The sequence below is a fragment of the Dinoponera quadriceps genome, unplaced genomic scaffold (genome assembly GCF_001313825.1).
Source record: "Dinoponera quadriceps isolate SergipeBrazil2010 unplaced genomic scaffold, ASM131382v1 scaffold3990, whole genome shotgun sequence".
Classification (NCBI taxonomy): Eukaryota; Metazoa; Arthropoda; class Insecta; order Hymenoptera; family Formicidae; genus Dinoponera; species Dinoponera quadriceps.
Genome location: NW_014557982.1, coordinates 78,486 through 99,499, shown reverse-complemented (window position 1 = coordinate 99,499; position 21,014 = coordinate 78,486). Strand labels below are relative to the sequence as shown.

Genomic DNA, 21,014 nt, shown 5'->3' with positions numbered 1-21,014 from the left:
CGGACTCCATTAGCAACACAAGGTCGTTATCCGATTTGCGCCGCGGTCGGCGCACCGGCGCCCCGGACCCTCGATAGACCGCAACTTTCGCGACGAACGAGTCCGGGCAACGCATCCTCCCGTCGACGGAAACGACGTTAAAGAGAGGGTGAACTTCCCTCGTCGCACAGCGCCGCGCCGGCCGGTCATAAGACAAAGTCTCACCGGATATAATATCCCGGCCGCGACGTGCCTGCCTTCCAGTCGAAGAAACGGCGAAGAAATAATTCAAAAGTTCCACACGAAACAGCTTGTTCTCTCTCGCCACCCCCTCGCTCGTCCCTTCCTTCCGAGCCCGACTTGGAAATCTTCTCCGAAACTCACGAGACTACCTGACGCACTTGCACGCAACATATTACGTCGTAAATATGGCGATATTAACTCGGGAAATGTAATCAAAATGTTCGAGCCGGCGCCCGGCGACGGCGCTTCTTCCTCGTCGCATCTCTCGAAACTTTAATTTCTCAGCTGACGCGCGAGCCGCGGGGCGGAAGTGAGGGCGCCGCAAAAATTGTAAGTTCCCGCTGTAAAACGCGCCTCAGATTTGCATGTTATCGCACATCGGGCTTTAAAGATGTCCGGGACGAACATACTCTCGGTCGGCTATCGATCGTCGCGCGCAGCGCGCGCCGTTGGCGGTATCGTTATTATCGTTGCTAACTCTCGGAGAGAGAGGCGGATTTGTTTCTTTTTACATGGCATTTCGCTAGCGCTTTCGCGTGCGCGGGATGTTATCCCTTACGACGACGATAATAAACGGCGCTCTCTTTCTCCTGGCAAACGCCGGCGGTCGATGCACCATTAATTCCCCGCACGCCGCCCACCTTTTCGTCTAGAAATCCGCCGCTCCTTGACCCTAGTTTGCATCACGTGCCACGGCAAGTGGGATCAGGTACCATTTATCCACTCTGGCCGGTTGCGATGCCGTAATTCAAGCCGCTTCGAGGGCGAGCATTGTTAGTGAAGGAAGATATCACAGTGTCGGTTTAAAGACAACGGTGAAACCAGCGGCTGGAGGTCGCGTCGGCGGTGAATAATTTTCACCCGTCGTCACGGAGATAGAGAAAGAGGAAGAGAGTGTGGGAAGGGGGAGAAAAATGTGTCGCTGTCACCTTATAAATTTAGCCCGACTAATTTTTCTCGCGAAAGTCCGTGCGAGTCCGACGGTCGATAGAGAATCGGGTCTGAAACATATCGCGGGATAAATATCGTGGGAAAATTGTCTATTTATCACCGGCGAAGTTAGTGAATTTAATAATTCGTATTTGCTATTCTACTTTCTGCAGACGGCCACGTGTATCGTGGCAAAAATATATCGAATATACATGTCGTGCGGAATGATTGGGTCAAAGAGAGGCGGAGGACTGCGTGTTCCATAGTCGTTTGTTTTGTACCGTGTAGCTGGACATAACACCAAAGACCGCAACGGATTGCACTTATTTCATATGTAACAGCCATGCACACCAATCCAATCGGCGAGATTAACCGACATTTCCCGAGGATCTCTGTCTGTCAATTAAACTATCATACTTTTCAACGGTGCGTTATAGTCCCTTCCCTCGTTGATATCGCAGGTGTCCAATATCGATTACATGTATCGCCATATTTTCGGGAGAACGTACACACGCGCGCGTATCTCGCACGTATCCTCTTGATTCATCTATTCTGCTATACTCAGGGGATCACTGATGATCCCTCTATTTTCCGTCTTTCGCACTCCCTTTCAGGCGATAAAAGGGACGTGCCAGCAGGTACCATTTATTTGTCCGCTACGTCAAATCGCGGAACCGGATTATTTCCGTAGGAGGCGCAATACACCCGGTTACCCCATGAAATGAACCGGCTGAGAAGAAAAAAAAATACCAACTGCGAAGTTGCAGTTCAGAGACAGATTGCGTTATCATTTCGCGCTTCCCTCCTTGCCCGTATCAGAAAACTATACCTATAATATATGTGTTAAAATGAAATTTCTGTTACTCGACAATGTTCATTTATAACAAAAATAATACAAGAATCGGTTGATTCGTGAAAAGACAATTGCCTGCGTTTGTTTGTCTGATAACATTTTCATTCACTATACATAATGTACATTTTTCATTCTCCCACTATCAATATTTAGAAAATAGCATTAAATTATCCGTATTTTGATCCATCATGGTTTTTGTCATTCTTGACTTGGTATTATTAACAATTGGCACTTTTAATTTAACTTAATTAATTTCCTCGACGTCGAGTGAGACCTTCCTTCGCTCTAGAGTGCAAAATGACTCCCATCGGAGTAATTTAACGCTATTATAACGCGCATCGATGTAATGCGATCTGCTTTGATCGAATTACCATACACGTACGTTTATTAAAGCATAGCGACTACGTTCTATCGACGAAAGTGTGTCTAGGACTTACAAAGGCTTCGACACCCAGTCCTGATGATGATACCGCAAGCATTGCCAGCGGCGAACGACGTCAGTGACAGTGAGTTTAGGTACTTAGTCGCCAGTGGCGTGTCAATAGGGAGACGCCATTTTGCAGCTCGGTGACGCGTATTGTCCATAAACGTGTCTTTTGTCGTCCAATTGATCCTGGAATGTGCCACAGGAAAATTACGCACCCCGATCTCAGCGTCTTGGCGGCCGGAGTTGCGTGAATACATCACGCGGAGAAATAGCGATGTGAAACTTGGAAAAAAAGAAAAAGAAGAAACGCTCCCCTCTATTTTTCTCCCAATAATTCAGCGAGGACGTCTAAGCGATAAAAGTTTCCGGATCGCGGATTTATTATTTAAAGGGTCTCTTTTCTTACTAATAAAAGATGAATTGTGATCAATTGGGGTCACTTGGCGAAAAGCAATTAATTGCGCGACGGATCTTTCGGGATTGATTTGCGTGTTAAATTCAAATCCGCGCGTTTCGCGTTACAGCGTGACCGAAAGGATCCGGACCGTATTATCGATATTAGATCACACGGCGAATTTAACAGGGATATGATGAAATGGCCGATCGCGATTATATCACTCCGGTGAAAAGCGTAAGCTGCTTGGGCATATCGATTGCAATCAATCCAATGTTGCGTTTGCGCACGATTTAGATACTGACGGAAATAATCGCGGATTCCGGACAATATGCGCCGCCGCGCGACGAGACTTAACGTTCATCAGCCAGCCGCTGGTGGTCTCGGAACAGTTGGCGACCGCGCGGATATAAAAATAAACGCGATACACGAGACATCGCGTTTTCCTTCTCGTATTTTGGCTACTCTAAATATAATAATCATCGAATGCCCGCACGACAGATGGTATACGAAACTGTATACCTCGAATCTGTCTAATTTAACCGTTGAACATCGGAGATACTCCAATGCATATTGTTTATTAAATAATCATAAACAAGAAAGTTTATAAAAAGAGACAAAGAAAGAGAGAGAGAGAGAGAAATCATTTTGCCTTCAATCATTTCAGCTTATCATCCATGTTATCCTATCCTGTTATCTTGTCTCGAGTTGTAAGGTAAGGTGAAGTCCAAGACATTTTTTGAAAAAGAAGTTATTCTTCCAGTTTTTATTTCTTTTGGTCTCAATTTGACTATATAACATCAAAGTTTAATTAATGTTGGTTATTGAAAAGGTAATAAATCTCTCAATTAGAATTATTTCGTTCTTAATAAACATTTTTTTAGCATCTCCGTCTTACCTCGAATTCTTCTATAAAAAAAAAAATAAATTATCAATGATTCTTGCTGTTTCAATCAATTTCATTCACATATTAAAATAATGAGAAACATATATGTAGAGTATCATCCCAAAGCGTAAGAAATATGATAATTTAAAAAATTTTTCCAAAAATCAATCTTCAAAGAAGAACAATATTTTTAATATGGCAAGAAACTGTTCTTTGAACTTCGATACACCGTGACGTACGTATTCACATTGATACGTCTTCGAAGGAGATCGTAGGGGAGCATCCTTGGAGCTTATCATTGCGGACACACGCATGGCGTAATTATACCATTGGTATTAAACGGAGTCCAATAGCGGCTCGGCGGTATTTAATTACACAGTAAAAAAAAAACAGATATTGCAGGAACGTTCTCACGTGTGCCTGTCGCAAGGTTAATCGATAGCAGGTATTCTTAGTAATACGGTGCGGTGTATCGTCGAGCGACGAATAAAATTTTATCGTTCGCCGTGTTTGAGCCCACGCGCTTCTATAATCGACGTAATGTAAAAACGGCTTCGCTTTCGCGACGATAATCAGTAGAGTCGAGTTCGTCGATGCACGATACAAGTGTCCGTCTGAATGTTGTACGCTGCCTTTATATTTAACAATGCTGAAACTTTTTCTCGGAGTCGATCTCGCGAATGATTCACCCCGACTCATGATATCCTTTCACTATTGCCGATAAAATCCTGCCATTGCGTTCGATCGTCGTGGATTAAACCAAGAAGGAACTTTGATCTCCCGCAAGTGCCAGAACAGCGAAAATTCCTAATTCGACAGCTCGTCTTGATTGGCGAGTTAAACACAACAGGAACGAGTTCAAGTTTTCTGTTTGAGTTAATATTCAGACGGTTAATCTTTAGAGTTAACACTTTTAGTATCAACAATCCCGAAGTGAAATTTTGAGATTCGCAAACTCAACGTTTATTTATTTCTCTGATAACAGACGAGTGGCTCGTAATTGAGTTATTCATTGAGTTATTTATTGTCATTTTATTGATCATAAGTCACAAACGTCTGTGATATATCCTAAGTAGATTATAAAACATTGAACTTTTTTTATATTCGAGGGCATCTGTCATATAATTTATCTGATAATTTATTTATGTTTCTTAATATGCTATTTTGTAGGTTTCCGTGATGATCGGCGATTCTGTCGATTTTTACATTATATAGACGCGTAATAACGAGGGAAGAGGTCAATAACGCGCTTTAAACGGCGATCGATTGAAGAATTAATAACGGCAAAAAGTTAATCTCGACGGAGAACAGAGACGAGATTCGCGTTGACCGTTTTCGATAATAAAATCAGCCGGTTAATAAAGTTAACCGGTCTTCTCGGTGCTTCGTTATCATTAACTCGCTGCCATCCTTTTTTCCGTTAAGTGACGTTACGACCGATACTCGCGTAACGCGAGCTTCCCGAGACGCAATACATTGTCTTATCGTCCGGAACTGCGTCGCGAACGCGTCGCGGTTTTAAACTCGAAGTATTCGCAAAGCACGACGATTGTGTGTTGTGCAAATGGTACGTCGCGTTAAAACGACCGTCACTCTGCTGAGACCTTCGAGTCGCACACAAGAGAATGTAAAAACATATAGCTATTGATTACTATAGAAAACGAAATAGTTATTTTTTCAGGATCGTGCTATAATATGATACACTTAATTCAGTGTAACTCAATATAGAATATGCAAAGACGAACATACATGAGAATAAAAACGCCAGAATAGAAAGCAGCTTGAAAAAATTAGGAACGCGCCGGGTCGACTGCGATAGTCTATTGTAATATTTCATGACACGAAGAAAATAGCATCGCAATTTTGAGAAGACGTTCGCAAATCACTCCGCTTAAATGGGTCTCGCAATTATTCGACCGTGACGTCTACTCGCCGGCGTCTAATTAGATAAGAAACCACGGCTGTTAGGAGGAGAGATAAAAATGCAATGAATCGTGTGAAAGTTTCGAGGATATTAAGGCCACTCGCGCGAGGCGCACTTTAACTTTTCCCCGAGATCTTATATCCTCGCGTAAGGCGCGCACTCTCGCACCGACCGATCGGTACTCCCGAAATAGGACGAAAAGAACATCGGGAGAGAGAGAGATAAACGAGAAGAGAAACTTAAAACTATTACTCGCGCGATGAGCGGTGAGTTTTACGACTGGCGCGACGGTTCGCCCGAGGCGAACCAATTAGCATAATTTGCCCAAAGAGAGCAATAAGAACCGGCCGAGTGATCAATGAGCCGCGTACGCGCGGCAGTTCTGCTAATAAGCCGCGTGTTTTCCCTAACATACAGCACGGTAGCGTGTATAAGCGGGATAATAGGATAGTAATCCGATGCTAGAGCGCCAAATACACACAGGGTGTGGCGCAAGTCTTTGTAGAGGAGGACGTAAAAAAGGTGGTCTATCGGTGGAGAGAAAGAGGGAGAAAGAAAATAAGGAAGGAACTTGCGCTTAAAAAGCGCACACAGCTGCAACTTACTCGTTGTCGCGCGTAACGCGAGATCGCCAGTACCCGCTGCCGTTTGTTTGTTCAAGTTCACTCCGATATGGGTTTACGTTAAAATGCGAATAAAAGAACGCTTAACAATCTTGAGACGCGCGATACATCAAGAAAGACGCGAAGTGACAGGTACGAATATTACAACAGCAGCAGCGGCGGCGGCAGTCGGCAACGGTTCCCCCTTATGTCTCGTGAGTACGTAAGGGCGAAACGCACGGTATTCCGCGCGGGCATTACGCTCGGGGTGTACGTGTGTTTTCAGTGTAACACCGTGGAAAACGTGCGCTATGGAGCCTGTGCATACATCTCTGTTTACTCGTCTAACGGAGTTATATAGGCCCGATGCTAGACGGAAAAAGGAAATGACGCAGTCGCGCAAACTGTAACAGCTAAAGTATCGCGGTACTGCCGCGTTAAACTGCCGCGGTATTGCATTACAACGAGTCACTGTCCGCCGGAGTTTATTGCCGCGCTGATGTATTCCTCTCGTCACGGCTTACGATATTTTTATTTCAGCGACGCATCAAAAACGCAAACTGTTATATATCGAGACTTTCGTCACGAAGGAAATGATTTTTCAAACAGAGAGAACACGCGCTGGTAATAATATTTCTCTGGAAATATCGTGGCATAAAATGTGCGATAGCTGTACGTCGTTTCTCTGTCCGCGATACCGCGGAGTCACATTGAATATTGTTTCAGATATCCAATTCGACAGTAATGAGAGAAGGGAATGTCGTTCTGACTGAGAGACCGTTCCGACATAAAAATATCCCCGCTTGTCACGTTGCCGAAAAAAGCTTCGCGTTTATCGGAAAACTTCGTACGACGAAAAGCTATCTGGCTGCGATTTACACGGATAACACATCTGTATTTTAAACTATTCCGTTTCCACTATGTGTGTACCATATGTTACGGAAATAAAGTATCGATTCGTCGGGACGCGTCTAACTCACGACTTCTCGGTCGTAGATATCGTCGTAAGGAAGGATGTCGACAATCGCGTTATTACGCTGTTCTGAATAATCATAAACTCTCTCGTTGTGTAGTTCTAATCTACGTTAAAACGTTATAATATCAGCTGTGTAATAATGTGATCGCGCACATTTGCATTCGTGCAATCCCATGTGGACAAGATTCGCTGAATAAATGTGTACTTTCCGAGGTTTCCAACCAGCGGAGAAGCGGATATTCATAATCATCAATTATATAATGTATAGAGATTAATTAATATGTAATAAAATCAGTTCCAATATCCCTGGATAATAACCGCGAATTCAGCTGTTGACCATTCCCCCGCCTGTTCGACAAATTTTAGCGTAAATGACGCCTTTGCCATCGTAAACCGGTAAAAAAAAAACGGCTGATCGATTTCTCGCGGATGTGGGTCGCTCGGTAAGCGTGGATCCTTTCTCTGCACTCTACTGTTACGAAATTCGAAGCCCATCGCGCGGAAGAAAAGCGCCGGAAAGCGCGTTTGCTCGATAAATTCTTCCGGCGATCGGGAAATGCACTCACCACCGATGTCGTGCGACGATCCAAGGTGTCCATCTAAACCGATCCGTTTGCCGCGACGCGACGCGATATCATGGAGCATCACCCCTTCTTGCGAGGGTGGTCGCAGGAGCGCTGATAACACGGGGGTGCAGCGCGGTCACTCTCACGCACACCTGTCCAAGTCCCGTAGTCACTCCGTCGCACCACTTCGCTACGAATCGCTCGCACCTGCTCGCGTACGAACGGTGCCCTTCGTGTCGGAGCACGGAAACGCGATCACGGCCGAGGAGGACACCCGCGGCGCGAATCCGGCCGGCGGTTCGAATCGCGCGAGTGCCGCGACATCCTCGCGTACGCGCGTGCGTGCAGTCACGGCGATGATGAGAGGAAGAAAGAGAGAAAGAAAGAGAGAGAGAGAAAGAAAGATAAAGCTAGAAAATGAGAGAGAGAAAGAGAGAGAGAGAGAGAGAGAAAGAGTGAGGGAAGGAGAATTCGGAGACAGTGCGTGGGTGGACGATTTAAAGACACACGACGCCCGACAACGACGGCTCGAAGTCGTCACGACGACTGGCGGAACTAACGGCAGAGAGCGACACGACAGCCCCCGGCCCGGGTTCGACGCATGCGTCCTCGCTACCCCGTGCCCAACCCTGTTTCCCCAGAGTACACCCTCGCGCGAGGTAGCTGCCTTTTACCCTCTATCTCGTGCCGTTACTGACTGTCGTCGACCGGTTGTTTCTTGAGGGTTTCCTCGACGATTCCGCAGCTCACGAGGGTGAAAGAGAGACAGAGAGACAAAGACAGACAGATAGATAGAGTGATAGAAAGACAGAGAGGGAGAGAGGAAGGTTGGAAGCAGTGCGTCGAGAGACTTCGAGGACCACCTTGTCTACCTGTTTGCTTAGAAAGCTGCCAGCCACCGGACTGTAACTCGGTTTTTCCTGCTCGTCCTCATTGTCACGATGTATTTTTCCAAGGGTTTCGGGGACACGCGTCACTCGTGTGTGTAGTTAAATGTGCGTCACTGATCGCTAGGGGAGGTTCGCGAGTAGCCAAATTTAGTGTATCTACCCCTATCTCGTTTGCCCCGCATGCAACCCGCTGAACGTAACCGTGGTTTTTCCCTTTTTTATTTTGGCTAACAAATTTTATATTGCTGTCATCATTTCATATCGTGCCTCTTAGGAGTGAAGGGGATGATCGTAAGATACGTTATTGCCGCATTTTTAATTCTCCGTTAGTCGTAATATCCAATAAATATCATCCTAATATTTGTCAATTTATTCTTCACTGTTTTTTACTGTACTGTTTAATGCCCGGTTTAATGTCTGTTAGCCAAGTGCTAATGAAAGAAAAATTGTTTCAGGAAGCAGAGGAAAATAATGGGAAAATTAATGTATCTGTGAGATACATTGCGACCGTTCGTGAGTGAAAAATATTGCGACTAACGGAGGGTTAACTTTAAAATTACAGAGTAATTATAATAGGCGAGAGAAAGAAAGTTGGCTGATCAGTGTTAATTTTCGAATTTCTTCTGCTACCTTTGGTATTGACGGACGCTTCCAGCCTGTCGCAGAGATCAGATGAGAGGCTCGTCGGATGCATAAGCTGTAACTACACCACCGTGGAATTCGATTCCAATCGACTGTGAATCAAAAGATCGCGCGCTTTCGAAATCCAACTTCCATTAACGACGTATTGTAATTTGCGGCCCCGAACGAGCGGACGTTAATTGGCCGCAAAGCAGCGTGGCGATACGAATCGTCAATAATCGACAGTTGCGCGCGAAACGCGAAGTTTTAAATTAAGAATCCACGCGCGATTTTAAAGCTGGTAAAATCGTACTCCCCGAGTCGCGCGAGATAGCTTTCAGATATGACAGGAAGATTCTCACGAGAGCTATTTCCGTCGATCTTTCGAGCTCTTTTCGTGAGATTTGCCGGCTCGTGAAAATGTATCGCGCGCTGCGCACGGTTGCGACATTAATTGCTCAGAAAAAGAAGAACGGACAAGAGCAAAAAGTTTTAATGACTACCGCTCGCGTTATCGTTCCTTCCCCTCTTAGTTCCTCCCTTCCCCTCTCTCGACATTGTTGCTGCAGTGGAAAAAACTTCGCAAGAGCGGCAATAATAAACGCATAAAGCCGCCAGACGCGCGTTTTCGGACAAAATATTAGCCGAAGATTTACGAGGAGCTAATCGAGGCGCGAGTGAGAAAGCGAGAGATCGAGAGAAAGAGAGGAGGCAGCGAAAGAAGAAGCGGGCTGCGCCAAGCGCATTAATCACAAAGGCTTCATATTTTTTAAGCTCAAAGGAAAATGATCGCCGCACACGCCCGCGCACGCGTTTGATGTTTTAATGCGCGGTGAATTCTCGCCGATGGGTTGCCTCAAAGCTTTATGAGATTGGATTAAAATGCGAAATGCAATCGCGAGTTACTCGATATCGGCTACGCGCTACTTAGATGCATTAATTATTTCCTATGTCATTAATTACACGATTTATACACGAAATGACCCAGTTTCGCACGTTCGGTTATGAGCTGCGTATATCCGCGTTGATCCACTTGTCAAAGAGGACAAAGAGACGAAAGAACTGAAAAATAAAAATTTCGACCTATATGACATTGTTATACTTGATGCTTGGGGTGTGATCGTTCATCTGATAGCTAAATCGGGTAAGGTCGACGGGAAAGATTCTGTCTTCCTCAATACGGCAACGCGAAAAGAATACTACTGCCTAACATTCCAGGCCAGCATGCGATTTTTCCTTAACTGAATGCGTGATCACGTCGTTTCACGCACTCGCGTAAGTGGTGAAAATCGAGTTCTCGCAATTTGCGCGACGAAAAGAGGGGGAAGGAGGGAGTATTACTGCAAGAAGAGGGAATACAAAATTAGATGACGTGGCTTTATCTCGCGCCGGAAAGTATGAGCGGTCCACGGCCCTATCTATACGCTATCACGAGAGAGCGAGGTATGACATATATATGCAAAAAGAATATATTATTTCTCTCCGTCGTACGAAATATTCCTTTAAAGGCTCCGACGAAGAATGCCCGATATCGTGGGGAAGTGCAAGAAAAGAAAATGAATACATATGTACAATTCGATTTAAAATTCAATGGGAATGTCAAATGTCTCCCCCGTTATTTACTCGAACATTTCGATAAATACTTCGACGTGAGTAGGCGATACCGAAGGCAGCGGAGAAGCAAGCTTTATTTCAGGATAAAGAGAGAGAAATATTGTTCTTGCTTGAGGAAAAATCACCTCGCAAACTCCACCTCCCGTTTGATACACTCTACATCGTCTCATTACGCGACATTTCAATGAAGAAATACGCAGAGCAATCCGCGAAGATCGTTGAAGAATAGTTTTCATGATAGCATTATTGATAAAATACGCGATTCAGCGCAGCAANGGGGGGGGGGGGGGAGGGGAGGCGAACAATGAGGCACGATTGGACGCACGTATCACGCCGTTCTCGTTAGCTTTTTCGATCGAGAGCGCACATAATAGGCCAGGCCGAAATGTCACAACGATCTAATTACCGAAAACGCTACACGAGTGAATGGATTTTGCAGGGGCGCACGCGTTGGCTGTTCGTCATTTGGCATCACCCTCGGCTGCTCTCCGGGGAACAATAAGGCTCGAAATGTCAGAGCCTCATCGTGCAATACCTTCACGGCGGCTTACAGTAATCGTTGACGAAATGAGAATATATTGGCGGGAGGGACGAATCAAGACGGACGTACGGAAATGTACTCGATATGAAAATAGCTGCGAGCGCCGGAAATAAAGTCTCCCAAGGGACGGATTGTTCTCCTCTCGTAACAACGCATTTTATTTACACGAAAACAGATGTATGTATATATGTATATGTGTATATATATATATATATATATATATATACCATGTTCGAAAAATCGCTCGTTACTTCGGCCTCGCGTGTCGCAACCGGTAGCTGCGGAGCTCCAGCAGGGAATTAATTTAACGACACGAAGGGAATCCCGCAGTTTCGCATTTTGCCCTTTCGTACTTCGTTTGCGACGAACGATATGGTGCAACCTGTAGTAAGACGAGGATCGTTTGCTCGCAAAGGCGAAGGCGCCGTTACTCGACAAATAGAATTTCAGATACGGCCAATGGCACACCGAGATATAATTTGTTTGCGCCACAGGCCTCAGGGTTACGGCCGTTGCGTCGGGAAATCTCTGCGTACTAATTCTCGTTCTAATTGCACGTGTAACATTCCGATGAATGCATGTGCGAAACCGTAAGTACTGGCGACCCGTGAACAATCGATCGCGCGATCGTTACGCAGTACGCGCAAAATTCAGCGAACTCAGGCTCCTGACATAACACATAAAAGTAAAACGAAACGACTGCGATTAAAAGAGACGCGGTAACAGAAGGGCGTGTTTTACTCGAGCAAACACGAGTCTTTCAGTTCGAGTCGCGGGAATCGCACCGTCTGCTCGATCATCTTCGCCGCAGTAAGTAGCCTGTGCTCGTGGAAAGACGGCGCGATTAATTGCAGGGACAAGGGTAGACCTCGGCGGGAGAGCTTGATCGGCACGTTGATCGCGGGCAAACCGGCCATGTTCGCCGGTTGCGTACAGTGGTCCTGAATCAGACACTGCGTCTGATTGTCCAACAACACGAAATCCTCGTAACGAGGCGCATCGGTCAACGTGGTCGGGGTCAACAGGAGGTCCACGTTGTTGTCCCATAGGACGTCGAAATCCTGGGCGATTAATCGGCGCATCTTCATCGCTTTCACGTAATACTCCTTGTAATTCTCGGCCAATAGGAAATAATTTCCGACCAGTATGCGACCTTTGACCACGTCGTTGAAGCCCTCCGATCTGGTCTTCTTGTACAGTTCGTGAGCCGTGCTCCATTCGTCAACTCTGTGGCCGTACTCGATACCGTCGTAGCAGGCTAAATTGCTCGCCACGTCGCATCGATTCAACACCGAGTAACACACGATGGAGTAGTCGGTGTGTGGTAAAGACACCGGCACTATGTTCGCCCCCGCTTCCGTCAGCTGACGGGAGACCTCGTCCCAACACGCCTGCACCTCCTCGCTTATACCGGGCACCCCGTACTCCTTCGGTATACCGATATTGAGATTACTGACGTCTATCGTCTCGGGCAAGGCGATCGGCTGGTACTCCCTCTGCACGGTAGTGGGATCCGAAGGGTCAGGCCCGGCTACAGCGTTCAAGATGAGCGCAGCGTCGTCCACCGTTCTCGCGAGAATACCAGGCACGTCCATCGAATTCAGCAGCGGAATGAGCCCATAACGAGACACCAGACCATAAGTCGGCTTCAGGCCGATCAGACCGCAGTATGACGCAGGATTGCGAGTGGAACCACCGGTGTCCGAGCCCAGGGCTGCGTAGCAGGTACCTGTGGCCACTGCAACTGCGGAACCTCCGCTACTGCCACCTAAGACCCATGCATTTTATTCTGTAGAATCACTGCTAAACCTATCTTCAAGGTGAAATACTCACAAATGTTTAGGGCATATCAAGCTATTATTTGGTCTGCTTTTCTCTATCTGAACTGGGCTGCTCTAGTTCAAGAAATTTACACATACAAATGTGAGAATCTCGTATATACACTTCANACATACGCTTGTTTAAACTTTCGTTCAGAAACGCTCGTCATAAAATCACCCTTATCGTTTTGTCGTAAGAACAACGCGCCGAGCATACGCTGAAAAAAAAGAATGTTACATTCAAGAAATATATATATATATATATATATATATATATATTTAAGAAATATATATATATATATATATTTCTTAAACTAGTACATAAGTAATATATATATATATATATTTCTTAAACTAGTACAGCCAGTTTAGCTAAAAAGAACAGAGACCAACTATGTGTGCAAATTTCTCGAACTAACACAGCCAGTTCAGCTAAAAAGGACAGACCAATTATCTGCTCGCCAGCAATATACCTGCTATGTGCCATGTGCTTTTCTCCTGCGGTTCCCCCGAAGCAGGCTGTGAAACGTCAGACTTGCACGAATAGAATTGTGACAACACTTCCGAGCCCCATAAATTCTTGGTCGGCCCATAAAGCGAGTCTATAGTACCGGAGCCCATGGCGAATTCATCGAGATTAGTCTTGCCGATTAAGACAGCACCCTGCTTCCTGAGCCTCTCAAAGACCGTGGCATCATAGCCGGGGCAGAAGTTGGCTAACATACGAGAGGCGCAAGTCGTAGGTTTACCCTTGACGCAGTAATTGTCTTTGATAGCGACGGGGATGCCGTCGAGTTGCCCCAGCAACGAGTTCCTCTGTTGCCTCCTGTCCGCGTCGCTCGCCTGGTCTCGCGCAACATCGTCCGTTACAGTAATGTAAGCGTTCAAAGGCTTGACGATCGACGTTAACTTAACGGACGCCTCGCAGACCTCGGACGGGCGCACCGTGCCACAGTAGATCCTCTGACTAACCTCCCTGATTGGCGTGGACAACAATTTGTTCATCGTTCGCGCTGTACGCTCCGCGACATACCACGATTGTACATAACCTTTCCGTCGGCGAAGAAGGAACACGTAACCTCCAACAACGAACGCTGAGACCGGAGCACCGTGAGTGACGAAGTAGAGTGCAGTCGAGAGGGGACGAGATTATGTTCGCTTTCTTTCGCTGGTCTTCTTAGACCATTTAAACGCGGAATTAAAATCGTATCAAATCGCGCGGAGAAGGGAAGTGCGGAAAACGTAGCTAAAAGGAACCTGTAAATCTTTTTCACGGCCGCACTCAGCCACACTCGTGTGCACTTTTTACACTCGGAACGAGCGAAGGAGGATTGGCGTGTTTGGAAAGAGACAGAGGTGTCTTCATTCTAGTCACGGCCAGTTGAATGAAAGATGCACATGAACGTTCTCGTTGAATAGCGTACTTGGGACGCCATCTGTGTGCTTCTTTCTGAGTCACAACGACGAGGCGTTGGTAAAGACCGTGGTTTTAGATATTCTCGCAAATATCATGAATTGATGGTCACACGAATTGTATGTTTTAAGGAATCGAATGAGTTTTACTTGAAGAAATCATGATTTCGTTATAAATACTAATGTATATGTGTGTGTCGATTGTATTCAACATGTCGTATGAAAAGAACCTGACATTGATCTCAAATCACAGAATGTGGCAATGCTTTTCGAATTTTGTACGCTAATTTCACATTACGCCCTATAGTCCTATGCAACTTGTTCTTTCTTCTACACCCTAAAGAAATCGGCCATCTCACATTTGATTTACATTCACAAATGGAACGTTCGGCTCAACGTACAAGATGGTCATCCAACATTTTGTCACAGATAATGTTGCAGATTCGGTACTTACCGACTGTCCCTCGCCGGTCGAAAAATGTAGAGCACGCAGAGGTTGAAACCCGGCATCTCGTTCGATGTTCCTTGTGACGACCCGTTCTGCAACTGTCTTGTCGCAATTCGCAGAACATGTTTTTGGCACTTCCGGCGATTCTCGCGCGCGGCATTTCGCTTCGACGCTTCGAAGACTTCGAAGGCACAGAGTAACGATCGGAGTTTCGAGTCGTCATAATCCAACGAACGCGCAATTTTGACTCGGCACTCCCGATGGTTGTTCAACGATACCTCGTCATCGCGAACGCGCGACGAAGCTTACTATTCGGCACTCCTGGCGATAATTCGCGCGCGAGATTCACGTTTGGCGAGTTGAAATCCGGGACGACTTGCCGTACACGAAATCTTGCCGCGCGTCATGATCCATTTGGGAAACGAATGAACACAGCAGCGATTCTAGCTGACGCGCGCACAACTTCACTCGACATTCCCAACGGTTTATCGCGAGACATTCTCGCCCGATGGCTTCTGATATTTCGACACAATAAACAAACGATGCACTTACTCGCGGCAATCCCAGCAACAATTCGCCTTCCAGACGCTGCTTCGGCTGGTCGAAAGCGCGAAGAGCAGCGATGTTTTCGAGCTGACATAACTCCTTCCGAGCGGGCGATACTTTACGTTGAGCTGTTGACCGCAGGATGCTCGATTTCGGCGTCGTTCAGCGATATTTCGTCGCGAGACTCGCTTCCCGGCTCTCCCGACGATGATTCGCGCACGAAACCGATCTTCGGTTCGAGCCGAAACGCGGCAAGTACGGAGCGACTCGCCGGACACGAAAGGACGCGCCCGTTAACCGTCCCGAAACGAACTGAACTCGCAGCGAGTGCTATTCTCGATATATCACGCGTGACAGAAGGCGCACCGCGCGGTTTGAAATCGCGGCCTGCATTCGCGGCGAAAGATTTCCTCATATCGGAAATCATTCTGATACTCGATATAAGAACGAAACGAGAGAGATTTTTAACGGATTAATTCCGCAAAAGTTTATGGGGAGTACTTTAATTCCCGTTCTCAATCTGCCCGAGAAATCAAATATTCGGAGGCAACAAGATCAGCTCTGCTGTCCGACGTAGTCTAACCTGGGACTTGTTACGGTTTTCAAAACGAGACGAGAATTACAAAAGTGAGCGAATTTACTAGAATGTATTTATAATTTTATTAGTCAACATTTATTGAATTTGTTCACTTTTGTAATTCTCACCTCGTTTTGAAAACCGTAATAGACTTTCTAACACTAGTCAAAATATTTTGCTATTTACCCGCTTCTTAAAATAAATATTGAAGGAGACTGCCGTCACGACTTTTTGCACGAGTTGTGTACGAGTTGGGCACGAGTGCGATGTGTTTATCGCGAAGATTTCAGTCAACACTCGACAGTGATCGCTCGCGCATAATAGGTAGATTCTCGACCGAGCAGAGGTGTCGGAGATGAGAACTTGGATCGCTCGGGCAAGATTTCCGGGAGCGAGATGGGAATAAACGGTGTCCGGTGCAAATCAACGACATGTCTCGAACGTTTCGCACGCCCGATAAAAGACAACAACGCAAACGCGCTACCATCAGCCATACGTTCGCCAAGAGCAGTACGCCGAATGAAAATACACCTGTAAAGCATTACAGTATATCTTTGTCCGGGATCGACACGGGCTCTTCGTCAAGCACAGGAAAAACTAAAAAGCGACTGCGCTCGCAGGTACAAGGTGAGAAATAAATTAACATAAATCATTATTGCAATATTCTCGTAAGAGTTTAAATTTTACGCACAATTTGTATATTCTATTGGGGGATAGATTTTTAGAGATATTTCTTTTATCAATAATAACAAATAATGCATGCCATGTTTAATCAAAGTACCATTATTATTCACCATTTTTTCTACTTTTCATGTAACTGTGTAAATTCTCTATAAAATTACTCATCTTTTAAGCCAATGAACTCATCGATGATCCAACAAATTTTGGTAAGCCTCTGATATACAAACGACTTTTTGATTTTAAAGATTAATAATTTGAATATTTTTTTCTTTCATCGATACAACAGAGAAAGGAAAAAGAAAGAAAACAGCCGATAAAAAGAGACGAGTGGTAACTTGGTTGGCGGACAATGACAGCGAATGGGAAACCACATCGGAGGAACTTATCAAAGAGACCCCGGTAAATGCACGAGGATTTATCCCGGAGAGTACTCATGATGAATGTCATGATGATACTCCCGCGTGTTGCAATTTATTCGAGGATCCATGCACACCGGAGAAAGTTCGAGATGCGCCGATGCAGCACGAGCTTCTGCCAGAATCGCCGATTATTCAATCTTCTCGAAGATTGCGTTTTATTTCGGCGAAGAACAACGTTGAACATCGCGAAAAGTTGCTTCCGGTTTCAAATTTGCGACTGTCAGAAACGCGAGACGTTAGTCCAGACGAGACAGACGATGAGCTGATATTCCGTACGTATCTTTTGTGCGAGTAAAAATCTTGTGGAAAATATATTTTGCATGTCACATGGAATATTGGCACTACTTGAAAATTCGCGAATTTAAACTAATATTATAAAAGAAAATGCGCAAGGTTGTATTTTATAAGGGGGAGCAATAACACAGTACTCAATATCCAAAATTGATTTCATTCAGTTCATTTTTTTTACAACGGAGAATAATTACAATTTTTGAATTGTATCACTTTTCCACATGTCATGCGATATGATCCATTTTATCAGGAAGGCTCAATTTTGTCGTCATTCATAATTAAACGACAATATCTCTCATTAGATTCTAGTTCTTTCATTTCTGTATGTGATATGTCTTCTAATGTCGCTCTTGCTTTAATTATCGCTTCTCGAATTAGTTGCCTCTCTTGGTGCTGTTTTTATTAAACGACAACGATCTAGAAAAAATTCTTCCGTAATTACACCAAATCTCCCATCCGTTGTGACGTTTTTCCATTGTTACATTCACGGGAAAACCTAATAAACGAATCGTTCTTTCAGACCACGAGAAAGACGTGAAGACATACTCTGCTCCGCCGAAGCGCAAGAAAAGCCCGGAACGGACATCCAAGAATTTCAGCTTTCCCTTGCGATTTCTGACAGCAACGAGCGATTTGCTCTGGGACGAATTCGTCGACAAATTTCGTGATGAGATATCCCAATATTTAGCGCCATCCTTTGCGCGAGTACCAGTCGAGCTGACGGATTCCGCGTGCCTTCCTAATGTCGACCTCGACAGATTAAGAGTGAAACTGGTCCCTCCAGGTATGAAATTCTACCGTTCGGAAATAGTCACGGACAGCAGCACACTTTGCACGAATTCCGAGCTGGAAGACGGCTACGAACGAGAAAATGCTAAGCGGCGAACCGAGCTCGAAACCGACGGACGCGGAACGAAGACTCGCCGAAGGAAGATGCGGAAACGGAAGAGGAAAGGAGCGATACCAGGAGAGGAGTTGATACCTATACAGAAACGAAAAGCGGATATATACGATCAATTCGACGAGACGGACATCGAATTTGAAACTGGCGGTCCAAATAAAAAACGCATCAGTTTTCGTACATTTTGCTGTAAGCAAAGGAAAAATAATAAAACCAAAGCACTTCCGACATCTTCTCACTCGGATACATAATAAGGCGAAATAAGGCGTTGCTTTCATTTCGTCATTTATTAGCATATTTTTGTTTTGTATATATGCATTATTTATATTTACCAATATGTGCCTGTAATTATTTACTTATTTGCACTTTTGGAACGCTAAGATTGATTCTGAGAAATCAATTGAACGATCTCTCTGTTTAAAATGCAATAAAACTGAGAAAATTTTTCCAGAAACATTAATATTTTTATAGTTCCTATTAAATAAATATTGAAACTTTTACGTAATTTTGAAATTAGGCGGAGATATCTCCATGTGCGCGCTATTCGTACGCTCGATACGTGTCGTTCTCTTCGCTCTTTCTATTTTGATCTAGATTTCAACATATTACAAATTCATCGAAATTAGAGGAGAACATTTTGTGTGTTTCTTTGTCAGTTCTATACTTAAAATGTGTTTCATACGTGTCTATTTACATGACACAAAATATGTAAACATTAGATCATATAATTTCGAAAGAGGAGCTATATTACTCTGTAGTCCTAGTCAGTCAACCATTCGTATCAAATAATTAACATCCGTCTACAGAATATTACGGATCAGTTTCAGTATCTACCGATACCGCTTTCTAAGTAAAAAGCACTTGTTGTCCGAAGTTTATTCTGCAGCAACTCTAATATCAGCTCACGTCGGTACATATTTTGAAGAAAGATCGCAACACTACCGTCTTTAAGTCGAAGCCACATTTTATGCAATAAAATTACACTTGCAGGTAAAAAATTATGTTAGGCGTTTTGCTTGTATCTTTTCTCAACTTTCGCGATGAAAACCGTAGAAAATCGCTTAAAAACTAATGAAATAAATGTAAGTAGAATCATATCTGCATACATATGTAGCTTTAATATTTCATTTAAGGTAGTTAATCTGTAGAGTGCCGGATTTTCAATAACGATATGAAGGAAGTTCTTCATAAGTTTATTATTTATTGAAAAAAAAATTTTCACTAACTTTCTTTAACTTTTTAAGTAATAAATGTAGATTTTTTAAACGCATAAAATTAAGATAAATATGATATTATAAATACGCAAATATTATTTATTTTTTATAAAAGATTCCTAAGAAAGTAGTTTGACGGATCAATTACCTTAAAATCGTTCTGAATGACCCCGTTATGCGTTCGTTTGTTTTTATCGTTCTATAAATATTTTCTAATATCTGTTATGTTTATCAGCATGTTGATCAAACTGTTGGAAATATTCTTATGCGCAATATCAATCTCAATGGTGATGGATTACAAATATTCTTTTGATAAGAGGAAGAGAAACATGAAAATGATTATTGACAACATAACAAGTTTTTATCATTGGAAAGAGCAGTTAGATAAGACGATGATTGTTAGTATTGACAATGTCGTTATGTACAACGATGAATATTACAATATCTCGGCCACAGACTTTCTTAAATCCCATCATGATGATATCGCCGATGAAAAATTCAAAGAAGCATTAAAACTAGGGAAACCCCAAAAATTTGTTTCTATTTTAAACAATTCGAGGATAATAAACCTTAAAGAGATAAAACTTATGATGAAGAGACTATTAATGATGAACGATTCTATGTTAAAAGAGACAACAAACATTGCAGACATTACAAACATAAAACAGGAATGGCATCACTATATCCTAAAAGAATTTATGGAAATAACTATCTTGATATTAACTATAATTTTGTATATATTAGGTAATATAATTAAATTAAATTATATACTGTCGAATAAAATTACATTATTGCATGCTATAATTGTAATGCATATTATAATTGTAATATTATTCAGGCCAGTTTGCCATAATGAAAATACCTATTTTTTTATTTTAATGTTACTTCATTATTTACATTGTCATAACAGGAATTGTCTTGGGAATTTTCTTTGGTTACTTTATAAGATTGCGACTAAATCAATTTTGATTAACAATTAAAAAATGGGAGAAATGAAAAGGGTAGGCCTGCATTGTTCTGAAAAATATTACACCGAAATTTAAAATTAGAACAATTTTCTGAAAAGTCGTAATACTGAAATCTGAATACTAAAAAGTTCTTTCAAAATATAATTTTACTAAAATATTGGAACTATTTTGTTATAGCATAACTGAGGGCATTAACATCTAATTATTTGAATACGATAATCAAATAAGCAAATATCAATTATGTAAAGCGTGTATACTATATATATTACACACACATATATATATATATA

The 21,014-nt window shown here is 43.6% G+C and overlaps 3 protein-coding genes and 1 long non-coding RNA gene across 4 annotated transcripts in view; 2 read left to right on the top strand and 2 right to left on the bottom strand.

Moving 5' to 3' along the window:
- Window positions 1-8,156, bottom strand: part of LOC106749567 (kazrin) — a 157,299-nt gene extending 149,143 nt beyond the window's left edge. Inside the window, exon 1 of the mRNA XM_014629180.1 lies at window positions 7,781-8,156. Coding sequence (XP_014484666.1) covers window positions 7,781-7,859 — 79 coding nt within the window. The 5' untranslated portion in view covers window positions 7,860-8,156. The remainder of the gene's footprint in view (window positions 1-7,780) is intronic.
- Window positions 8,157-8,409: 253 nt separating this feature from the next.
- Window positions 8,410-11,577, top strand: LOC106749569. Its single transcript, XR_001374868.1, has 3 exons — window positions 8,410-8,775; window positions 9,126-10,734; window positions 11,345-11,577. It is a non-coding gene; the product is annotated as an uncharacterized LOC106749569 (long non-coding RNA).
- A 13-nt stretch (window positions 11,578-11,590) lies between these two features.
- On the bottom strand, window positions 11,591-14,631 carry LOC106749568 (glutamyl-tRNA(Gln) amidotransferase subunit A, mitochondrial). Its single transcript, XM_014629184.1, has 2 exons — window positions 13,740-14,631; window positions 11,591-13,214 (listed from the first exon to the last, which is right to left on the bottom strand). The coding sequence occupies exons 1-2, from the start codon at window positions 14,269-14,271 to the stop codon at window positions 12,184-12,186; spliced, it is 1,563 nt and encodes a 520-aa protein (XP_014484670.1). The 5' UTR covers window positions 14,272-14,631; the 3' UTR covers window positions 11,591-12,183.
- Window positions 14,632-16,511: 1,880 nt separating this feature from the next.
- Window positions 16,512-18,999, top strand: LOC106749559. The gene is made up of 4 exons (XM_014629155.1): window positions 16,512-16,877; window positions 17,105-17,137; window positions 17,218-17,622; window positions 18,162-18,999. Exons 1-4 carry the CDS (start codon window positions 16,682-16,684, stop codon window positions 18,791-18,793), a joined length of 1,266 nt encoding a protein of 421 aa, XP_014484641.1. The 5' UTR covers window positions 16,512-16,681; the 3' UTR covers window positions 18,794-18,999.
- The last annotated feature ends 2,015 nt before the right edge of the window (window positions 19,000-21,014 follow it).